Source organism: Desmodus rotundus, chromosome 11 (genome assembly GCF_022682495.2).
Source record: "Desmodus rotundus isolate HL8 chromosome 11, HLdesRot8A.1, whole genome shotgun sequence".
Taxonomy (NCBI): domain Eukaryota; kingdom Metazoa; phylum Chordata; class Mammalia; order Chiroptera; family Phyllostomidae; genus Desmodus; species Desmodus rotundus.
The window spans coordinates 1,709,405-1,728,143 of record NC_071397.1 but is presented as its reverse complement, the minus strand read 5'-3'; the positions used below and the strand labels follow the sequence as shown (position 1 = coordinate 1,728,143).

General features: G+C 47.2%; 1 protein-coding gene across 1 annotated transcript; it reads right to left on the bottom strand.

Moving 5' to 3' along the window:
• Positions 1-10,456: 10,456 nt before the first annotated feature.
• Positions 10,457-18,568, bottom strand: BRD2 (bromodomain containing 2; the record flags this gene model as incomplete). The annotated part of the gene is given in 12 exon segments (XM_053913941.1): positions 10,457-11,211; positions 11,323-11,445; positions 11,650-11,954; positions 12,515-12,780; positions 12,919-13,158; positions 13,344-13,472; positions 13,983-14,357; positions 14,452-14,666; positions 14,746-14,884; positions 15,356-15,493; positions 16,090-16,393; positions 17,892-18,568. Coding segments are annotated over 12 exon segments (2,400 nt in total). The 3' UTR covers positions 10,457-11,074.
• Between the last annotated feature and the right edge of the window lie 171 nt (positions 18,569-18,739).

Sequence of the window (18,739 nt, the reverse complement as noted above, 5' to 3'; positions counted from 1 at the left end):
GATTTCCAGTTTTTTGCTCTTTCTGTTCTCCTTCTGGCATCTCTATGATGGGAATGTGGGAACACTTTAAATTGTCCCAGAGGCTGCTCACACTATCCTTATTTTTTGGGATTCTTTTTTCTTCTTGTTCTTCTTATTGGTTATTTTTTGCTTCCTTATGTTCCAAATCATTGATTTGATTCTCGGCTTCATCCACTCTGTTGTTTCCCTGTAAACTGCTCTTTATTTCAAGTAGTGAATCCTTCATTTCTGACCAGATCTTTTTTATGCTGTTGAAGTCCTCACCGAGTTCCTTGAGCACCCTTATGACCAGTGTTTTGAACTCTGCATCTGATAGATTGCTTGTCACTATTTTGTTTAGCTCTTTTTCTGGAGTTTTGATCTATTCTTTCATTTGGGCCATGTTTCTTTGTCTCCTCATTTTGGCAGCCTCCCTGTGTTTGTTTCTATGTATTAAGTAGAGCTGCTATGACTCCGTGTCTTGGTATTGTGGCCTAATGTAGTAGGTGTCCTGTAGGGTCCAGTGGCACAGCCTCCTCTCTCACTCAAGCTGGATACTTGAATTGTGCCCTTCGTGTGGGCTGAGTACACTTTCCTCTTGAAGTTGAGACTTGGTTTCTGTTGGCAGGCCAATGGGAGGGATTTAGCCTGGCCAGTCAGCTGCAAGGACTGGCTGTGACCATTGACCCCCAAACTCCACCCTCCATGGTGGATCAGCTGTGCAGGGGCAGGGTGTTGGTGTTCTGATGTGGTCTGTAGCTGTTCACTCCATACACAGGCTCTGGGGCTTCCCAGGTGGTGAAGGCCAAGGTCGGCCCCCACCTGTGCTCTGCCTGGTGCCACCCTACTAAGCTATAAAGCAATCTGAGAAGGCTGCTACTTGTGCTGGGCTTGGAGATTCCCAGGTGAAGCCAAACTGTGCATCTAGCCTGGCTGCTTCTCATGTCAGGCCTGGGGCCACTTAGCAAGAGGTTTGAGGTCTGGGGGCTCACTGAGGTTGGCTGTTGCTTGTTTAATAAGATTTAGGATGTTGTAAAACATGAGCCAAGACCAGAAATTCTTATGGAAAAGCAGCGTGGGTGGGTCCATAGTTGGGTGGGGTGGTGTCTGTGGGCATTTCCAGGGTGGGGCAAACAGTGTTAGACAGGTTGATAGAGTCTAAGATATGGCACCAGCTTGCCAGCTCTGTGGCTCTGCTGGGGGAGGGTCCATAAAAGGGACAATGGTCTCTGCTTGCCTTGATGCCAGACACATCAGTCTCTCCCTGTGTGCCACTGGTGCCTTTCAAACTGCTAGTCTGGTGCTGGAGCTCATAGGGCGTGAGTCTGAATAATCCGTGTCTGGGTACTTTAAGAGGAATTGCTTGGGACTCGAGAAGTTTCTTCCCCCAGCTGTGCTGTTAAGGGGCACATATGAGATCATGATCACTTAATTTGGAGGTTCAGATTCACAGACAATAAAAACCCCAAGTCAAAGGTGACTAGTTAAGCACTTTATTAAACAAGAGCAAAGGGGAAGCAAGAATCAAAAGCATACATCACCAGATGGGAAATCACCAACACCCGAACACAGATGCTGGAAAGGGGGAGGGGAGGCGCCAAGGGTAACCAGACAGCACAGAGCTGTCTTGTTCACTCTCCGTGGCCCTCTCTGTTTTTAGCATCTTCTTGGTAGCTATAAACACTCCATGTTTTTCCAAAGTTCTGATGAAGTTGATTCTGACAGTTTTTGCTGGTGATTTCATTGTTCTGTGTAAGGATGGGCTTTTAAATTTCCCCATGCTGCCGTTTTCTCTGCTGTCACTCCATTCAGCCTCCTTTAAATGGTGCTTACGCATCACAATTCCTGGTCTTCTAAGGACTTTCAGGAATACAATTCATTTAGTAACACTGATTAAATACCTATCTTATTCTAGGTACCGTGTAAAAGAAGTGGCATCTGAATAAAACAATCAATCTCTCTCAGCCGTCAAGGACGATACAGCCTAGGTGTGGGAGGGAACATAGGTAAAGAAATTATACATAATATGGTAAGTATTTTATTTATCTTGTTTCTGTGTTTTAAACCATTATTAATATTCTATGAAAAGTGTTAATTTATATGGACCTATCATTATCAATTGATTTTTCTGCTTTCCTTCTTTCTTATGTATTTCTATGACATTGTAAATATATGTCGAGTAGGTACTTTTCTAATAAATCAAATTATATGATAATGTCTTTTTTTTACTCTTACACTGGAAAGATCAATTTCCCGCCCCAAATTCCTAGTTTGGCACTGGTTTTCCACCAGTCTTCGGTGAGGATATGTCAGTGTCCTCTGGTGGCTATTTCTGACAGGGAGAAGTGCACCACAGTTTAACTTTAGTTTCTTTCTTCCTTTTTTTTTTTTTAATAAAATTGACTGGGAAGACATCGGTTAGTAGGATCACATAGGTTTCAGGTTTCCATCTCCACGCTACCGGGTCTGCACACTGCATTATGTGCTGTTCCTTTCTAGATGATCTTTCTGTCTTTGTGGCTACTTCAAGATCATCATTTGCCTTTATGTCTGATGTTCCAGTGAAATATGAATCTAAGTAGATCTTTTTTTGTTGATAGTGTTTTGTAAATATTTGCTTAATCCTTAGCCATAATCTCCTTTCACAGCGCTGTCCGCTCCAGGTACTCTCTTCACCTCTGGGACTGTAGACTCGCATTAAACCTCTCCATTCAGTCACCACGTGTGCGGTAGTCGGCAGAATAGATGGACGAACATGTCCCAGCCCTAATCCCTGGGACCTGGGAACAGGTTACCATGCACAGCAAGAGGGACTTTGCAGATGTGATTAAAGGCATGCATCTTGCAGAAAAGAGAGTAGAGAAAGGGGCTAATCTCATCACCTGGGTCCTTAAAAGTCAACATGACTAAGGAGTGCGGGTCAAATGGAGAACTGAGTTTTAGATGAAGTAATTTCTACATACTGAGATATGACCATGCCTGTTTTTTTTTTAAATCTTATTTATTTATTTTTAGACAGAGGAGAAGGGAAGGAGAAGAGGGGGAGAGAAACATCCACTGGTTGCCTCTCGCATGTCCCCAACTGGGGACCTGGCCCACAACGAGGCATGTGTCCTGACCAGGAATTGAACCAGCAACCTTTTGGTTTGCAGGCTGGCACTCAATCCACTGAGCCACACCAACAAGGGATGTTTTTTATTCTATAGTTAAGTGATGGATTTCACTGTTGGCATACCTAACTTGGACAAGATATTTAATTGTCCTGTAGTACAGTGATAGATATAGTCTACAACATTTTCTCTAAATTTTCACATTTCCTTTTATAAATATGATTTACATATTTTTCTTATTGGTTCCTTAACTGGCTTTAAGATCAATGTTATTCATACCTAATAAAAGAGTTCTTTGGTTTTACCCACATTTCTTCATTCTTTTGAATATTTTATAGAACATCAGGAGTCTTCCTTGAGGGTTTAGTGGAACTTACCTGTAAAAGATTCCAGAGATGGTTGAAGGGAAGTAGAATTTTTATAACTTCTTTAACTTCTTTCTTTACAGTCTTTTCCATTGACATCATTTCTTCCTAGTTTTAGGATTGTTTAAATCCCTCCTATACCTGCAGTGACATATTTACTTAATTTCACCTGTTTTATTTCTCTTTCGCAGAACCAGCTGGTCCCAGCAGCCACCAGATGAGCTTTGAGAGTGGGAGCCCTGTGCTGAGCCCATGCGGCTCCACCTGGTGGGCACAGTGTGCAGGGACCCCATGAGCATCCCTGTGGGGCTGGGGAGAGGCTAAGCGACACCATCCATCCAGGCCTCTCCCCAACCGAGTACAAGCAGCTCCCCCCACAGACACCCTCTGCTGGCATCGCCTCCCACTCCAGTATCTCCATCCCCTCCACCCACGGCAAGAGGTCCACGAGCACATCTCTCCTCCACTTCTCAGCTCCCAGGTCATTTCCTCACGTTCCTGAGCGGGCAGCCGGGTAACTCATGCACGACTCAGAGGCATCTCCCACCCAGCTCCCAGGGGCCTGCTCAGGTTTGGTTCCTAGTTCTGGCCTGACCGCCATTCCCAAGGCTGTTCGGGAGTCAGCTCCCAGCTCACTGCTCTCCCATTAGATTCTCTTCTTATGTCTGCATCACAGAAATTTGTTTCCTTGGAGTTTTAAAAATTGCAGTGGGTATTTCAATTTAGCATTTCTAAAAGCTTTCAGTAACGGTAATTCTATGTTGGCTTAAAGAGAACTATTTCAAAACTCCAGAAAAGTATCCTTTTGTGAAGGACCACACCCATGGAGAGAGGGGGACAGATCACTAGTGCGCAGTGGGGTTCACAAAGCGAACGTGGGGATACACACCCAGGATCATTTCCAGCTCACAGGGGGTCCTCTTGAATCTCACTCAGTCACAAATCTCCCCCACCCCTAGTGGCCAGTCTCGGGATGTCTCACACCATAGGTGAGCTCTGTCAGCTTTTCAGAGGACAGAACATTACAGCAGAACATTACCCCTCTGCACCCGGCTCTCACCCAGCATCCTGTCCCGGTCTCATCCTTATGGCTGAGTGAGGCTGTGGGGCTGTGGATTGTTCTCTCATGGGTGCGATTGTGTGAACAGCCCACACTTGTGGTCCTCTGCTGCTCACGGGCATCTGTTACACCAGGTTTCACAAATGGTGCTGCTAGGAGTAATCTCCTTGTATTACTTGGCACACCTATAGATTTTTTTGCTAGTGACAAAAGGGAGAGACTATCTTTACAGAGGAGAGAGACTCGACTGTCACTACCTCATCTCAGTGATCCACTTGGGCTCATCAATAATGGGGCAACGGGTACTAGCCATACACTCCTGCGGAGACGGTAAGTACCCAGCATCACCTATGGAGAATTATTGCAAGAATCTTTAATCTGAATCTAATCAAGCCTTTGGTTCAAAGTTCTAATTTGTGGGTTCAGGGGGTCGGTCCCCAGGAGATGTTTGTGTCCCTTTTTCCCTCCCTTCCCCTCTCTCTAAAATAATCTTTAAAAAAATGCGCGGTGGGTGGGGAGAGATTAAAAGGGATTTAGGAGACAATCAAATTTAGTGGGTGATTCTGGGTTACATCTTTGGGGGGAAACACATATAAAGACAACTTTTGAGACAAACAGGAACATTTGAATATGGGCTGGGTAATCAATGTTATTAGGAAATTATTTTCAGTTTTGTCCAGTGTGATTATAGTGCTAATGGTTATGTAGCAAGATGCCTTTATGCTGAAGTATTCAGAGGCGAAATGCCTTGATGTCTTTATTAGGAAATGGATCGAGACACGCAACTTACACAGTTGAAACAAATGGGAAAATCTTGACAGTGTATGTTATGGGTGTTCAGGTATTCTTGGTACTTTTTCCAGCTTTTCTGTATGTTTAGGATTTTCACAATGTGTGTGGTAATGCTGTGCCATACTTGAAAATAGCAGATTAAATGAGACATCACTGGAATCTGAACCCATGAATTGATGCATGCCACCTATTGAATAATCGAATTACTTCTCTGTAATAGATATTTTAAATATTTTGTTCTCTTATTTTAACTAAAATAAGCAGTATGTAATGCCTTTAATATTTTGCTTCGTTGCATGGTTATTAAATACACACATGAAATTTGACCATTTCCTCCAGCAACTTTTTCACCCATGGGTTCAAAGCACAGCCTCATTTTTATCTTGCGGTCCCTACAATTGCTTCATTGAATCTGGTCCTTTGGAAAAAGTCACCGTAGTCAGACATCACTACAGCACTGTCTATTGTCACCTCATGAATACCGTGCATAAATGCAACTGTAAAAATGTCAAGATGGTTTGTAATTTTTTATTTTTCTTCATGTTTGAGATGTTATTGTCCATCTTAATCAGAAAACAGACAAGATTAATACAAAGTAGTAAAAATGGAGAAGATACACAGTTTCCAAAATCTTACAAAGTTCTTGTAATGTTTAGTCCTTGTCTATAATTTTTGTCACTCTTTCTCTGTCCTTCTTTCAATACGAGCCCGGATATCACCACCCCCATCCCGTTTTCCTCTCATGCTCGTGTTCACCTGGCCACGGCCCCACCTCCTTCACCGTCACCCTCACCCCCTACACGCCGGTTCCCATGGGCTTGTCCTTCCAAAGTTCCCAGTGTCTAAGCCAAGCCTGAAGGCGGGGTTAGGAGGGGTCATAGATATAAATAGTCACTGTGCAGGTGTAACTCAGTCCAAAGTGAGTAATTCCCACTTGGCCTGCTTCCTCTTCACACAGCAAAAGCAGTCACTGGGAATCCCCTCACTCGTACTTGGGGAACGAGGCTGTTGCATTTCTTCTTTGTGTCTTCACACTTTCTAATAGTCCTTCAGCTAAACTCAGTTCGTTGGGCTTGGTGAAATAAATTCATTTCCTACAGCATGGAGCAATCTTGGGTGGAAGCTACTTATGTATAGATAGAAAGAGAGAACCGTGTGTGTGTCCAGCCTTATTCTTTGGTTCACGTTGGTGGAGTTAATCATATCTGGATGTTTTTTCTAAGTTTCACTTTTGAATTCCTTTCTTGCTTATATCTAGAACAGAGTCAAAAATTTTGGTATAGAAGAAAGAATATAAACTGTGAAATCAGCGTTATCCTGTCTCACTAGCTCTGTGATCTTATGCACAGGGCTAGGGCTATAAAGAACAACACACAATCCCTGCCTCAAAAGGGAGGTGTAGGAGACATGTATGCATCAGGGGGCAAAACTGAGGAGGAAGGACTTAAGTGCAAACTGAAAATAGTCTGTCAGTCTGTTTGTTCATTGGGAGAGTCCTCCAAGGCTGATGAACAGAACAGCCTCGATAGGCCTTGCTAATTCAGTGTCTGGAGACAGGAGAGTGACTGAATGGAGGGCCCAGTACAGTTAGCTCAGCCAGGTCCCTGGGAAAGTGTGTGTGTGTGTGTGTGTGTGTGTGTGTGTGTGTGTGTGTGTGTGTTGGGGGATCAAAGGACAGTTAGAAAAGTCTAGTGGAGGTAACAAGTTGGTTTTGGAGACTCTGTAGGATTTACTGATGAGAGAAAGAGGATATTCTGGGCAGAGCCAACAGCATGTACCAAATCCCAGTGGCAAGAAGCAACGTGGGAGAATCTGAGAAGGTCCATTTTTGCTCAGAGTTGAGCACAGAGTTCAAGTAAGGGTGAATGGACATAACCTTGTAGAGGAAAAAGGGCTATGCAGAGGTCTGGTAGGCCTTGCAAAGGATTTTAAACCTTAAGGGTAATAAGCAACAGGATCAGATCGACTTATTTTCTAAAGACTCTCTCTGGCGGTGTGGGGGAAGAGTTCAGTCGGATGGAAATGAGACTGGGTGGACTAGCAAGGAGAGTTGTGCCGGTGGGGCCTGATGGGGGCGCTGACAGGAAAGAAGGGACAGAGGAAGGCTGAACAGGAGTGACGGATGAACAGTGAAGGGTGAGACAGCAAGGGGCAGAAATTCCGGCAGATCACCAGGCTCTGGTTCAAACGACGGGGAGAAAAATGACCCATGAGTACTCCTGGCTCTGCTACCACCCGTGTACGATTCTGTCTCCTAGCCTCTGTTTCCTCATCCGTGAAGGGCGCTCCTCATGGCGTCATTGTGAGGACTTAAAACTGTGAAGGTTCTAAGTGTCCGTCCGGCACAGCAGCGAGTTCTGTGTGAGTGCTTCTTACACAGAGAAGTCACACAGGGTGTCTGTGCAACACTGCCATCAGGCGCCTGAAAAACACACCTGGAACTCGGGAGCAAGGTCTGGACAGAGACAGATTTTATGGGCGAGCTGCCTCCAGGGGCAGGCAGTTGTCCCAACCCAGACAGCACCCAGCTTGACTCCTGAACTGTTACAATGTCAGAAGGGGATGGGACAGGGCAGAGCTGGGGTTTGGACTAAAGGAGAAAGGTACATCAGAGGACAGACTGGCTCCAGCAAACCCTCAGGGAACAGGGCAGAACTTCCCAAAAGGTGGATGGCCAGGAAATCCACTTACTACGTAAGCTGCCTAGTAACAGGGCAGGGTGGGAGCTTTACTGCTCGTCCGGGTCGCTTTCCCAGTCTCGGCCACTTCTGCAGTCAGGCGGATGAGGCAGGCCTCCTCCTCACAGCACTTAGGGTTATTTTCAAGTCGGTTATAGGAAATCCAGGTACAATGTCACAAACACACCTTTATGTTTCCTGACAATCTTTATTGAATTTTTTCTATTTCTATTTAGCCCTCTTCTACCCCCTTCTCTCAGCAACAACCACTTTCCATGTCTGAGTCCTTTTTCCTTTTTGTTCAATCCCTCCGTCCCTCATCGCCCCCCTCCCCCAACCATCATCCTGTTCTCCAAGCCTGTCCCCTTTTCCCTTAGTTCATTCATTAGATTCCACACGAGTGAGATCATTTCTTTCTCTGACTGGCTTACTTCACTTAGCATGTTCTCCAGGTTATCAATGCTGTTGCAAAGGGTAAACTTTTCTTTTGTTAACAGCCAGCTAGTATCCATTGTGTAAATGCCCCATAGTTGTTTTATCCGCTCATCTACTGATGGACATTTGGGCTACTTCTGTATCTTGGCGATTGCAAATAATGGTGTAATGCACACAGGGTGCTTATGTTCTTTTGAATTACTGTTTTGGGCTCCTTCAGATATATTCCCAGAAGTGGGACAACTGGATTGAAAGGCAGGTCTATTTTTAATTTTTTGAGCTATCTCCATCACTACTTTCCACAGTGGCTGCACCCGTCTGCACTCCCACTAACAGTGCAAAACGATTCCCGTCTCCACATCCTTGCCAGCACTTGAAAACATACCTGATAGTTGGAATTTTTTACTTTCCCAAACTAAAATTTAAAATATTCTGAGTATATGAACATAAGGGGATGCAGCCACAGACCGTCTTAGAAGTATATGACTAAGCCCCGGCTGGGCAGGTAGGTTGGTTAGTGTTGTCCCGACACACCAAGGTTAGGCTGGAACTCCGGTCCGGGCACATGCATAGGCAACCGTGAGTGCATAGAAATCAAATGCAAGTAAAACAAATCGATGTTCTTCTTTCCTCTCCTAAAATTAAAGAGAACCCTAAAACAAACCCAAAAATGGTTCTGTAACTAGCTCCTCCTCAAACTAATCCAACGTACACGTGACGCCTGGCAACCCTAAGAACAATGTCCATGCTGTCCTCTGCGGCTCTTCCTTCGTGAGTCAATCCATCTCTTACTTGGTCTTTTCCTGCTGCCTTTTCCCCAGAAGAACCCTGCTTGTCACAATGTGTCTACAGTTCCCGACACACATCCTAATGAAACTTTAACCCCAACATTTATTCCTAAGACACTTGATTCCTAGCCCACTAACAGAACAGAACTCCATACAGTACCTCTAGTTTTCAAAATCTTTCCGACCATTCAAGAGGACAGCTCAAAAGGGAATCAAGGTCACTCAGCTCTATTTGAGTTGCCCAAAAGCCCAAGCGAGGGTCTCTCTCCCCTTTCAAAACTACGTGAAGGCCTTTGCAACAGTGAATTCGCAATCCTGGCTGCACATCACCACTTCCCGAGATTTTCAAAACTGTTGCCCAGTCCCCAGTTTGCTGAAAACTCCTAACTATTGAATCCAGAAATAACTTCATAGTTTTTAGCAGCTCTGCCAGAATTCTAGTATGTAATGAGGGTTGGAGAATCACTGCTGCTTTCAAGACCTTCACCACCATCTCCACTCTGTACCTTGTCTCTCATAGTAAACCATTTACCTCACACTCCCAATTCACAGCCTGTATTTCAGAATTCAGGTTTCCTACTATGGCCCATTATACTAAGCTAAATGTCGTATTTTTTAAGTCTGTAGAACCCAATTCCAAAACCACGGCCCCTCTCCCCTTGGAGCAAGACAAGGGTTTAGACGCATGGAGTGGTTTTGATTTGGACCTGGTGAGAACTGCTGTCAAGGCTCTGCAGCTAAGAAACTCTGCCGGGCGCTGTCCACCCCCAGTCGGAAGCCCAAGCAGCAGGTTGTGAGAGCAGGCACAACTGCCTTCCCAAGGCAGACGCCCCATGTCTGCGGTACCTGCCATAAGCTACCTCCCCTCGTCTTCACCTCCTGTGGATTCAGAAGTCAACCCACGCACCCATCCCGAACACAGGAAAATCTTGGAGCCTCTCCCAGGTCCTGTGCTCTAAGCTCAGGATTAGGGACGCATGTGCCAGGTTTGCCTTTCTTGATCTAAACCACAGCAAATCATGAACCTAAGCGTTATTTTGAAGGACTCACTTTACAAGGAGCAGATGTATTTACTTTTACCACATCAGCAGCCTACAGCGTTGTATTAAAAATGAAGACAATCCAACCACAGGTGGCTCTGCCTTTTTCTCACCTCACAAATTTCAGATAGTTCCACCGCGGTTTTCTTTGAAGCACCACAAAAACAAATGTTAAGGTAACTCAAAACTTGAATAATACTTTCTTTATTTACAAGTTAGAATCAACAGACAATCCAGGGGACCAAATGGGGAGATGACAGAAACCCCCAGGGGCCCCAAATTGAGAAAAAGGAAAAACAGAGTAGAAAAATGTCAACGTAAAAAATGAGCTCCGCCTTCTTCCCTCTCCACGGAGGCCGAGAATGATCATGTCCCCACAACCCTCAGCCTCACCTAGCTTAGAATAAATTAGTATCAACCAACCTCAAAACCGGGCCTTTACACGTGACCAGGGCAGTGATAGCCTCAGGCTACCCCCGTCAGGGTCTCTGTCCACTCACACCATCTACCTGCCCTGTCCCAGACACCTTGAATGGGGCTTTTATGCCCAAGAGGTCACTCTCTATGGGGCTGGGAACTCAACCTTATTTTGCCCATTGTGTCCCTCCTTCAGTAAATGTCCCTACATCCCTCCCCCCTGCAGAGCCAGCTCTCCTACAGTGGGGGGAGGGGTGAGATGAGGAAACCTCCTACAGTGGGGGGAGGGGGTGAGATGAGGAAGCGGCACGGCGAAGGGAGAAGGGGTGGGGCAGGGTGGTCTAAGGGTCCGGTCCTGCGGAGCCTCCTGCCCCATCTGGCCTGGCCCCTTAGCCTGAGTCTGAATCACTGGTGTCTGAAGTGGAGGAAGATGAGGAGGAGGAGCTGGAGTCTGAGCTGGAGCTGGAAGCGCTGAGTCGTGACACTGCAACTTGTTGAGCAGACAAGGACTCTGTTTTTTCACTCGCTGTGAACAGAGTTGAAGGTTAAAGGTGTGTTGAGTCATCTCCATTTGTGAACACAAGGCAGTCAGCAGGGCGGAATGCAGTGAACTTGCAGTGGTTTACAGGATACTCACCTTTTTTGGGGGGCTTTTTGGTGGAATTGAGCTGCCCACTAACATCTTGTAACCGCTTTTCTAGTTCACGCTTCTTCTCCAAAGCAAGTTCCTCTTTTGTCTTTCCCACAGGTTTTTTAATGGCTGGAAAAAATTGTAACAGGACTAAGATTGCTGTAAACATCCTAGTTTTTATTGCACCCTGGTGTTGCCAAGTTCCGTTCCTGAACTTGAATGCCCCCCTGGAGCTGACAGTCACATGAGCATCAAGTATGCATACCCTACTACCCCCTTTCCTAAACTGTCCTCAGAACCTCACAAAGACTGGTGGACCTCATTTATACTCACTGTAGGGCTTCCGAGGTTTCTTTCGAAGGCAGGAAAGGACATACCGCTCAAGCTCTCTGAGAGTGGATGGTTTCAGAGTTTCAAAATCAATCTCAATCTCTTCTGGGTTTGAGTCACGTAAAGAGGGCTCTCTGGCTTGGATTATGTGCACAACTCGACCTAGCTTCTCCCCAGGTAATTTGTTGATGTCCAGGCTCAATTGCCGCTTCTCATCGTAACTCATGGGCCTACTTTCTTCCTCCTCCTCTGAGTCATAGCCTGTAGGCAGGGTCGGTGGGGCCATCTTTGTGGTCTTTTTGGGCAATCTACGGGCAAAAAAACCTCTCAATTAAAGAAGCATCCTTATAACCTCTCCCACAATGTTCCCACTGTTCAATTTGGACTTCCTGCTGAGCATACAGCTCGGTTTTCCACTAAGGCAAATGAGTGAGTCAGAATCGGGACACGATAGTAGGGGATGCCAATCACTTACTTTGGGCTTTGAGAACCAGATACAGGTATGCTGGCATGAGGACATCTTTTTGTTCCCTAAAGCACTATTAGCCCACCCCACCGTGGAAAACAGGAAAAAACAAGTATGGACTCATTGGTTTATAGAAGGGATTGATCCAACTATGGTCCTTGAGCCAAATCTGGCCCATCACTTATTTTGTAAATGTAATTTTATCGGAATGTGTGCTCACACTCACATCTCTATTGCCTAGAGCTGCTCTCCACTGTACTGTCTGAGCTGAGTAGCTTAGAGACCCTTGTGGTCCTCAGACTCAGTGTCTGTCACCTGGCCACTTAAAAACATTTGCTGACTCTTGGCTTAAGAGAAAACGTTGCAAGGAATGGGAGAAAGCATCCTCCTGTGACAACTCACTTGCTGCCACTTCCTCCAGAAGGCCCGAAGCCAGGGGGACCTAATGCAGCACCACTGCCACCTCCACTGCCACTCGCTTTCTTGGACTTCTTGGGCTGAGGGAGGCGGGGTGCCCTAGGGCCCTTGTCATCTTCATCTACCCCAGCTCGGCCTCGATGCTTCTCAGCCTTCCGTTTTTTCTTCTTCTCTTTTTTCTCTCTCTTCCGCTTGGGCTTGGATATTGGGCCTTGGGACAGGGCAGCCAGTTGCTCATGTACAGCCCGAAGCTAGAGAAGAAAAAAGAATCAAGACGTGAGGTGGGAAAAACATGTAAAATAAAACAATTTAAAAGGACAGGAAAAAAGTGGGGGCAGGCAAGGACAGGACGTGGAATCTTAGTAAACCGAGTAGTGAGTGACGAATACCTGTTCCTGTAGTTCAGCCAAGCGATGAGCCCTTTCTTCCTCAGAGTCAGAGCTTTCACTCTCTTCTTCTTCATCTTCTTCATCTTCCTCTTCCTCCGAAGAGCTCTCACTGCTACTCTCCTCACTAGAGGACTCTGAAGATGATTTGGCCAAGCCAGCGGGCAAGGCAGTAGAGACTGGCAGCGGCCCTGGTTCCAGCGGTTCATCGGGCATCTTGGCATAACGGAACTCAAATACATCCTAGAAAGAGAGGCACACTCAAACCATGCTGGGGGGACAGTGCCCTGATTATACCCAGCCACCTGTGACATGGCTCCATTTTACAACTATGAGGATCAGGAGATTCGTGTTGAGATTATGCAGTGCAGGTGACAAAAATCTCCCCAGACGTGTTTATTTTCCAAACCCCAACCACGACAACTCACCTGTAGCTTTCGTGCCATGGCCACAACATCGTGGTCTGGGGGATTGTACTTGTAGCAGTTGGAGAACATAAGCCGCACATCAGCAGCAAACTCCTGGGCATCCCGGTAGTCACGATTCTCCATCTTCCGCTGCAGAAGGAGGCAGCATCAGAAGCTATGTAGGTACGGAGACTCACCATTCCCTGCCAACCCCAGACAGAGCAAGTGCAGCCCTCTCAAAAGCACAGTGGGGATGACTTTAAGGATCTGTGCCCCGAGGTTCAAGTTTGAAGTCAAAGGAATTTGGGTGGGTTGAAGAAAAATCTATGTCTAGAAAAAAAAAATCATTTCTAAGTGACGGGAGGGTCAGTGGCCTCTGTCCTTCACCTCTTAACTCTCCTAACTGAACATTCCCAGTAAGCAGGACTTAACTGTATGTAAGTGGCGTTGCTGTGAATACATACCCCACCATATAGTTTCAAACTCCAAGAATTAGCTGTTATCAAGTAACTGCCCAATTGCCATATTACTATTTTATAAAAAGTAAAATATTAAGAACCAAAGATTGCTGTGTACCCCTAAGGAGAAGTGACTGATAGTTTTTTATTGATCTCTAGGCTCCAGAAACTGCCTGAGCATCCCTAATGCCCCAGTGGATACCTTGACAGTGCTGAGGTCCATGGGGTGCTTAATGATGTCGTGGTAATCATGCAGGCCAAGAGCAGAAGCATCCACTGGTTTATAGAATGGCCAGGCATAGGCAGCATGCTTCTTAGAGAGTAACTCCTTCAAAATGCCATTGCAATGTTTCAACTGTTCGGATAACTTTCCTTTCTTGGAGCTCTGGTGTTGTTGCTGGGAGTCAGGCAAGTCTTTACGTGGGGGCTTAATGGGGCGACCACTTTCTCTACGCATAGGGGGAAGCCGTGCTGCCTTAGGCTCAAGACTTCCAGGGGGGCTAGCTGGGGAACCAGGAGCCAGGATGGCTGTAGGTGTAGGCGTGGTAGTATCTGCTTTCCGCTTTACCCCCTTTTTCTGCAAAAGACAAGACGGAAAAGCCTTTTACCTCAAGTCCACTTCATTCAAGCTTGGACTCCCCATTGTCCCAAAGAAATCCACGGATCTGTACCTTGGCAAGGGGCTGGGCTGGGGGAGCTGCAGAGACAGCAAGGAGCGGGGGTCCGGCAGAATGTAAGGACTTCAGAAGGGGAGAAGAGATGACCGATGGGTGGGGAATGTTGAGGACAGTGGTAGGTATCTCGGGAGGTGGAGTATACAGGGCTGTGTGAGTTACAGAAGAGACAGCAGGCACCTGATGGGCACTGGTGATGCTGCCTTGGAGTGCTAGAAGAGAGAAAAAGAGTAGTCTGATCATCTTCTCACGTTTTTCGGTCTGTATTAGCAAAACCCCCACTTTTCCTACCTGCCAATTTGGCCCCCTTCTTGTGGCTGTTCTTAGGGATGGTCACCACAAGCTCTTGTTCTTCTTGTGGCATCGATGCCACCTTCTGTAGGAAGATCTTTTCCAGCGTTTGTGCCATCAGGACAATATCATCAGTGGGCTAGAAAGAACAGAAAGGTTCATATACCACCAACAGATAAACTATTGTTCTCAAAGGCATCATCACCGCTCCCTTAGATATTTGTCATTGAGTACTAAAAACTACCTACACTGGGACACTAACTCCCACCTTCATCCCCCAAAATACAACGAAGGAAGAAAATTCAGAAATAAGATTCAGAAAGAGATCTGACAAGGAAAATAGATCCCGCTCTATTCAGATCTCTGGAAATTTCCGACAAACAGGGCCACCACGCTCAAGTATGAAAAGTATTCTACTTAAATAATCTTTAACTCTGGATTTCTGAGGCCCCATCGTTCAGTGTAGTGGTGCCCCTTCGGAACTCAGATTCTGTAGATCCTATGTACTGAGAACATCTATAGAAAAAGACCTGGACTTTGTGTAGCCAAAACATCTTGCAATAAAGCAGTCTCTCCCTGTCTAACGAAGACACAGAGAGGAAAAACTCACTTTGTTGTAAATGTAACAGTTGGTAAACATGGTATTAAAATCCTGCATGCACTCTGAAGCAGCCCAATAGTAGTTGTTTTCGAGTCTCCTCTTTATAGTACCCATGTCCATAGGCTGCTTTATAATTTTGTGATAATCCTAAAAACAAACAAACAAACCTAGGTCAGAGCCATTGAAAAATGCATGCCCGTTTCCTAGACAACTACTGACCCCAACACACACGCACATACATACCCCATATTAAAGCCCCCTAAACTGCGGCCCCAATTAAACTACAGGACAGAAAAAAATGGAATAGGATTCTTAACACCCAGCAGGAGGCCCCTACTGTCTTTCTCTCTAACCACCCAACTCCCACCCACTCTGGAAGGTTTCCCATCCTGTGACATTACCTCTGGGGCTGGCTATCCATGGGCTGCATGAGGGAGAGGAAGAAGCTAAGAATTTTGGCCACCGTGGTCCTCTCCCAACCCGGGGTGGGAATCTGTAAAATGGAGCCAGGGCACAAAAGTTAAGGAAGGACACATGGAGGGCACAATGAGAGATGCCAAGATAGCGAAAGGATGGATCAATCATAAAGGACCAAGAATCCGGAAATCTGGTGGCTATCTGCCCTAGGGAGTGGGGAGATGGGAAGTCCCTAGGGGCCGCAGCACCTATGCTAAACAGCCTACCCCCACTCACACGCATTCTTGTTTATCCCCACACCTCCCCACTCCAACCTCTCAACTCACCGGCAGACCCAGTTTGACGGCATCCACAGGCTGCCGGAAGGGCCACGCAAACTGATGTTTCCACAGAGCCTTCATCACTACCTTGTGCAGGTACTGCAGCTGGTTGGTAACCCGTCCTGGTTTTTTGGGATTGGATACCTCCGGGGGTGGTGGGTTGGCAGGGGTCAGTTGTAAGGCCGGCACTGAAGCCATCGTAGGGCTTTCGAATCCCTCATACAGCAAGGAAGGCTTTCGAATCCTTTTCCCAGGCGCGGCAGCCTCTGGACCTAGCCCCAGTAACCCTGCATTCCCCTCCCCAGGGAGTCTGTGAAAATGGGAAAAAAAATTAAACGTGGTAACCTCACAGAAGAGCACAACTTACACTACATACCCAACCAATCCAGGCTTGGGGCCTAAACCATCAGGGATTTTGTTCTTGTCCCCGCTCCCACGGTTTTTGTTTCCTCATTTTTAGTACACCTATTTAGGTCTCACCCTGCAGAGTCTGATGGGCTCTATTATTATTTTTTTTTAAACATAGGGGAAAACAGCCCCCAAGTGGTTTCTTACAGGACACACACTGAGGGAAGAGACTTATGAGGAAGAGACTTAAGCAAAATGGATGGAGCTTAGAAACTCAAGCCCCAAGCTTGACCTCCTTCACTAGGGGCTTGATGTTGCCCTGGTGGTCGAGTCTGAGGAAGAAGAAACAAAATAGGGAGAATTTCATAAAATGCCAATGGGACAGCTAGGAATCCAGCCGGCAGAAAAGATCAGCATCCTCCACAAGCCCTGCAGTTGACTTCAAAGCAGAAATTGAACCAAGAGAATAACGCAACACCATAGCAACTCAAAAAGGAAAAAATCCCTGACAACCAGCTTTTGTGGGACTTCACAACCTGGAATAACCCAGTTGCCAGCTGCCATCAATTTTTTGCAAATCCAATCGCCTGCCTCCAAGGGGCTCAAAAAATAGAGAGCTGCTCAGTCAAGGTCAGCAAGTTCCCTGTAAGAAAAACTGACACCCCGCCCCTTGCCAAAAAACAACATTCCAACAACAAATCCCACTGTAGCATCAACTCAGAAGATCAAGGCCAACAGTGGTGAAGTTTACATTCTCTCCGGTGCTCCTCAGGACCAGGTGTTTCCCAGGGCCGAAAGTTAAAATCACTACCCTGATTATTTCATTGTTTACACCTGAAGACAACTGGAATCGAGATTCCTTAGCTCCACCCTCCCGGCCTCGCAAGAAACTGGAAGCTATCAAAAAAGCCCTCTCCCCAAACAAAACACACACCCAACACAAAACCGACCCAGTCCCTGAAAGACAAGCAGGGGTTTAATGACCTGCACACCAGGCACCCACGGGCTAAAACAATAACCCCTCTATCCTACCCTGGGAATTCCCGTTGCCAGTCCCTGAAACTGTCACCATGGTGACCCGGTGAGACACTAGATGTGGCCACGAACACCCCGACAAACCGTCGCTCAACACCAGACCCCCCACCCGCAGGACCTGCTGCCCAATCAATGTCATCCTTCCCCAATACGTTCTGCCAACCTAGCTCGGGCCGACGCGCTAGGACTGGGCCGCCGCGGGGAAAGTAACAGAGACACTGACTACCTTGTACTCCCTCCATATGCAGCCTCTGGGACAGTGTCGCGATTCCCAAACCGTCGCCCAATCCCCCTCCCACGAGCTCCCCGCCCCAGTCAACAGCCGCGCCACTGAATAGCAACGGCCCGAGTTGGTTCTGTACTCCCTCCGAACCCGACGTCCTACACCCCCGTGCCGCGTCCCCTTCCCGCTTGCGGCGACGTACTTGTTGTGGGAAGTCACGTTTTGCAGCATCTTGACGGCGGGGAACCGGCGCTACACTCAGCCGCGTAAAGTCCGGGTGGCCTCGGTTCCCCTTATCTCCCCGTCCAGCATAACCCGGGTAATAGGGGGGGCCGCTGCCCTGCCTTCCAGGCGACAACCCCCCCTCCCCACAAGGCAAGCACGAAAGCAGTTTCCTTCGCTGCTTCACGGAGAACTCCCGGCAGCTTGGCGCGCTCCACAAGAGGCCGACAGCGAGAAAATGGCGGCGGCCCCAGCAAAGGTGGGCGAACGAGACAGACTCTTCGAACCCTGGGAAGGACCCCGATCCCAGACACCGTCGTCAATATCGCCCGATGTTGGTCTGCAAGGATCCCCTCTTCCTGCGGGGACCATCCGGGGTGGACGAGGTACCGGTTCGATATCGATGGAGGCGGATGAACACGGAAAAGTGGTTTAGGGAGCCGCCGCCTCCATCTTTGAAATCCTCTTGAGGGCGGAGTAGAGGGGGTGGACAGATTCCGAGGATTGGGCGGGGCCCGAAAAAGGGGAGCTTCGGGGGCTTCTATGGGGTCTGTACTGTCCCCCAGGACCAGTCATAGGCCGAGAGGAAGGCCAGTTCCAAGAGGATGGACGTGGATTGTAATGGCGGTCCCGACGACTTGCGAGCTCTGTATCGGTCTCTCTTTTCCCTCCTCCTCCGTTGTTGTTGTTGAGAGAGATCTCTCTCTTTTCCCTCCTCCTCCGTTGTTGTTGTTGAGAGAGATCTCTCTCTTTTCCTCCTCCTCCGTTGTTGTTGTTGAGAGAGATCTCTCTCTTTTCCTCCTCCTCCGTTGTTGTTGTTGAGAGAGA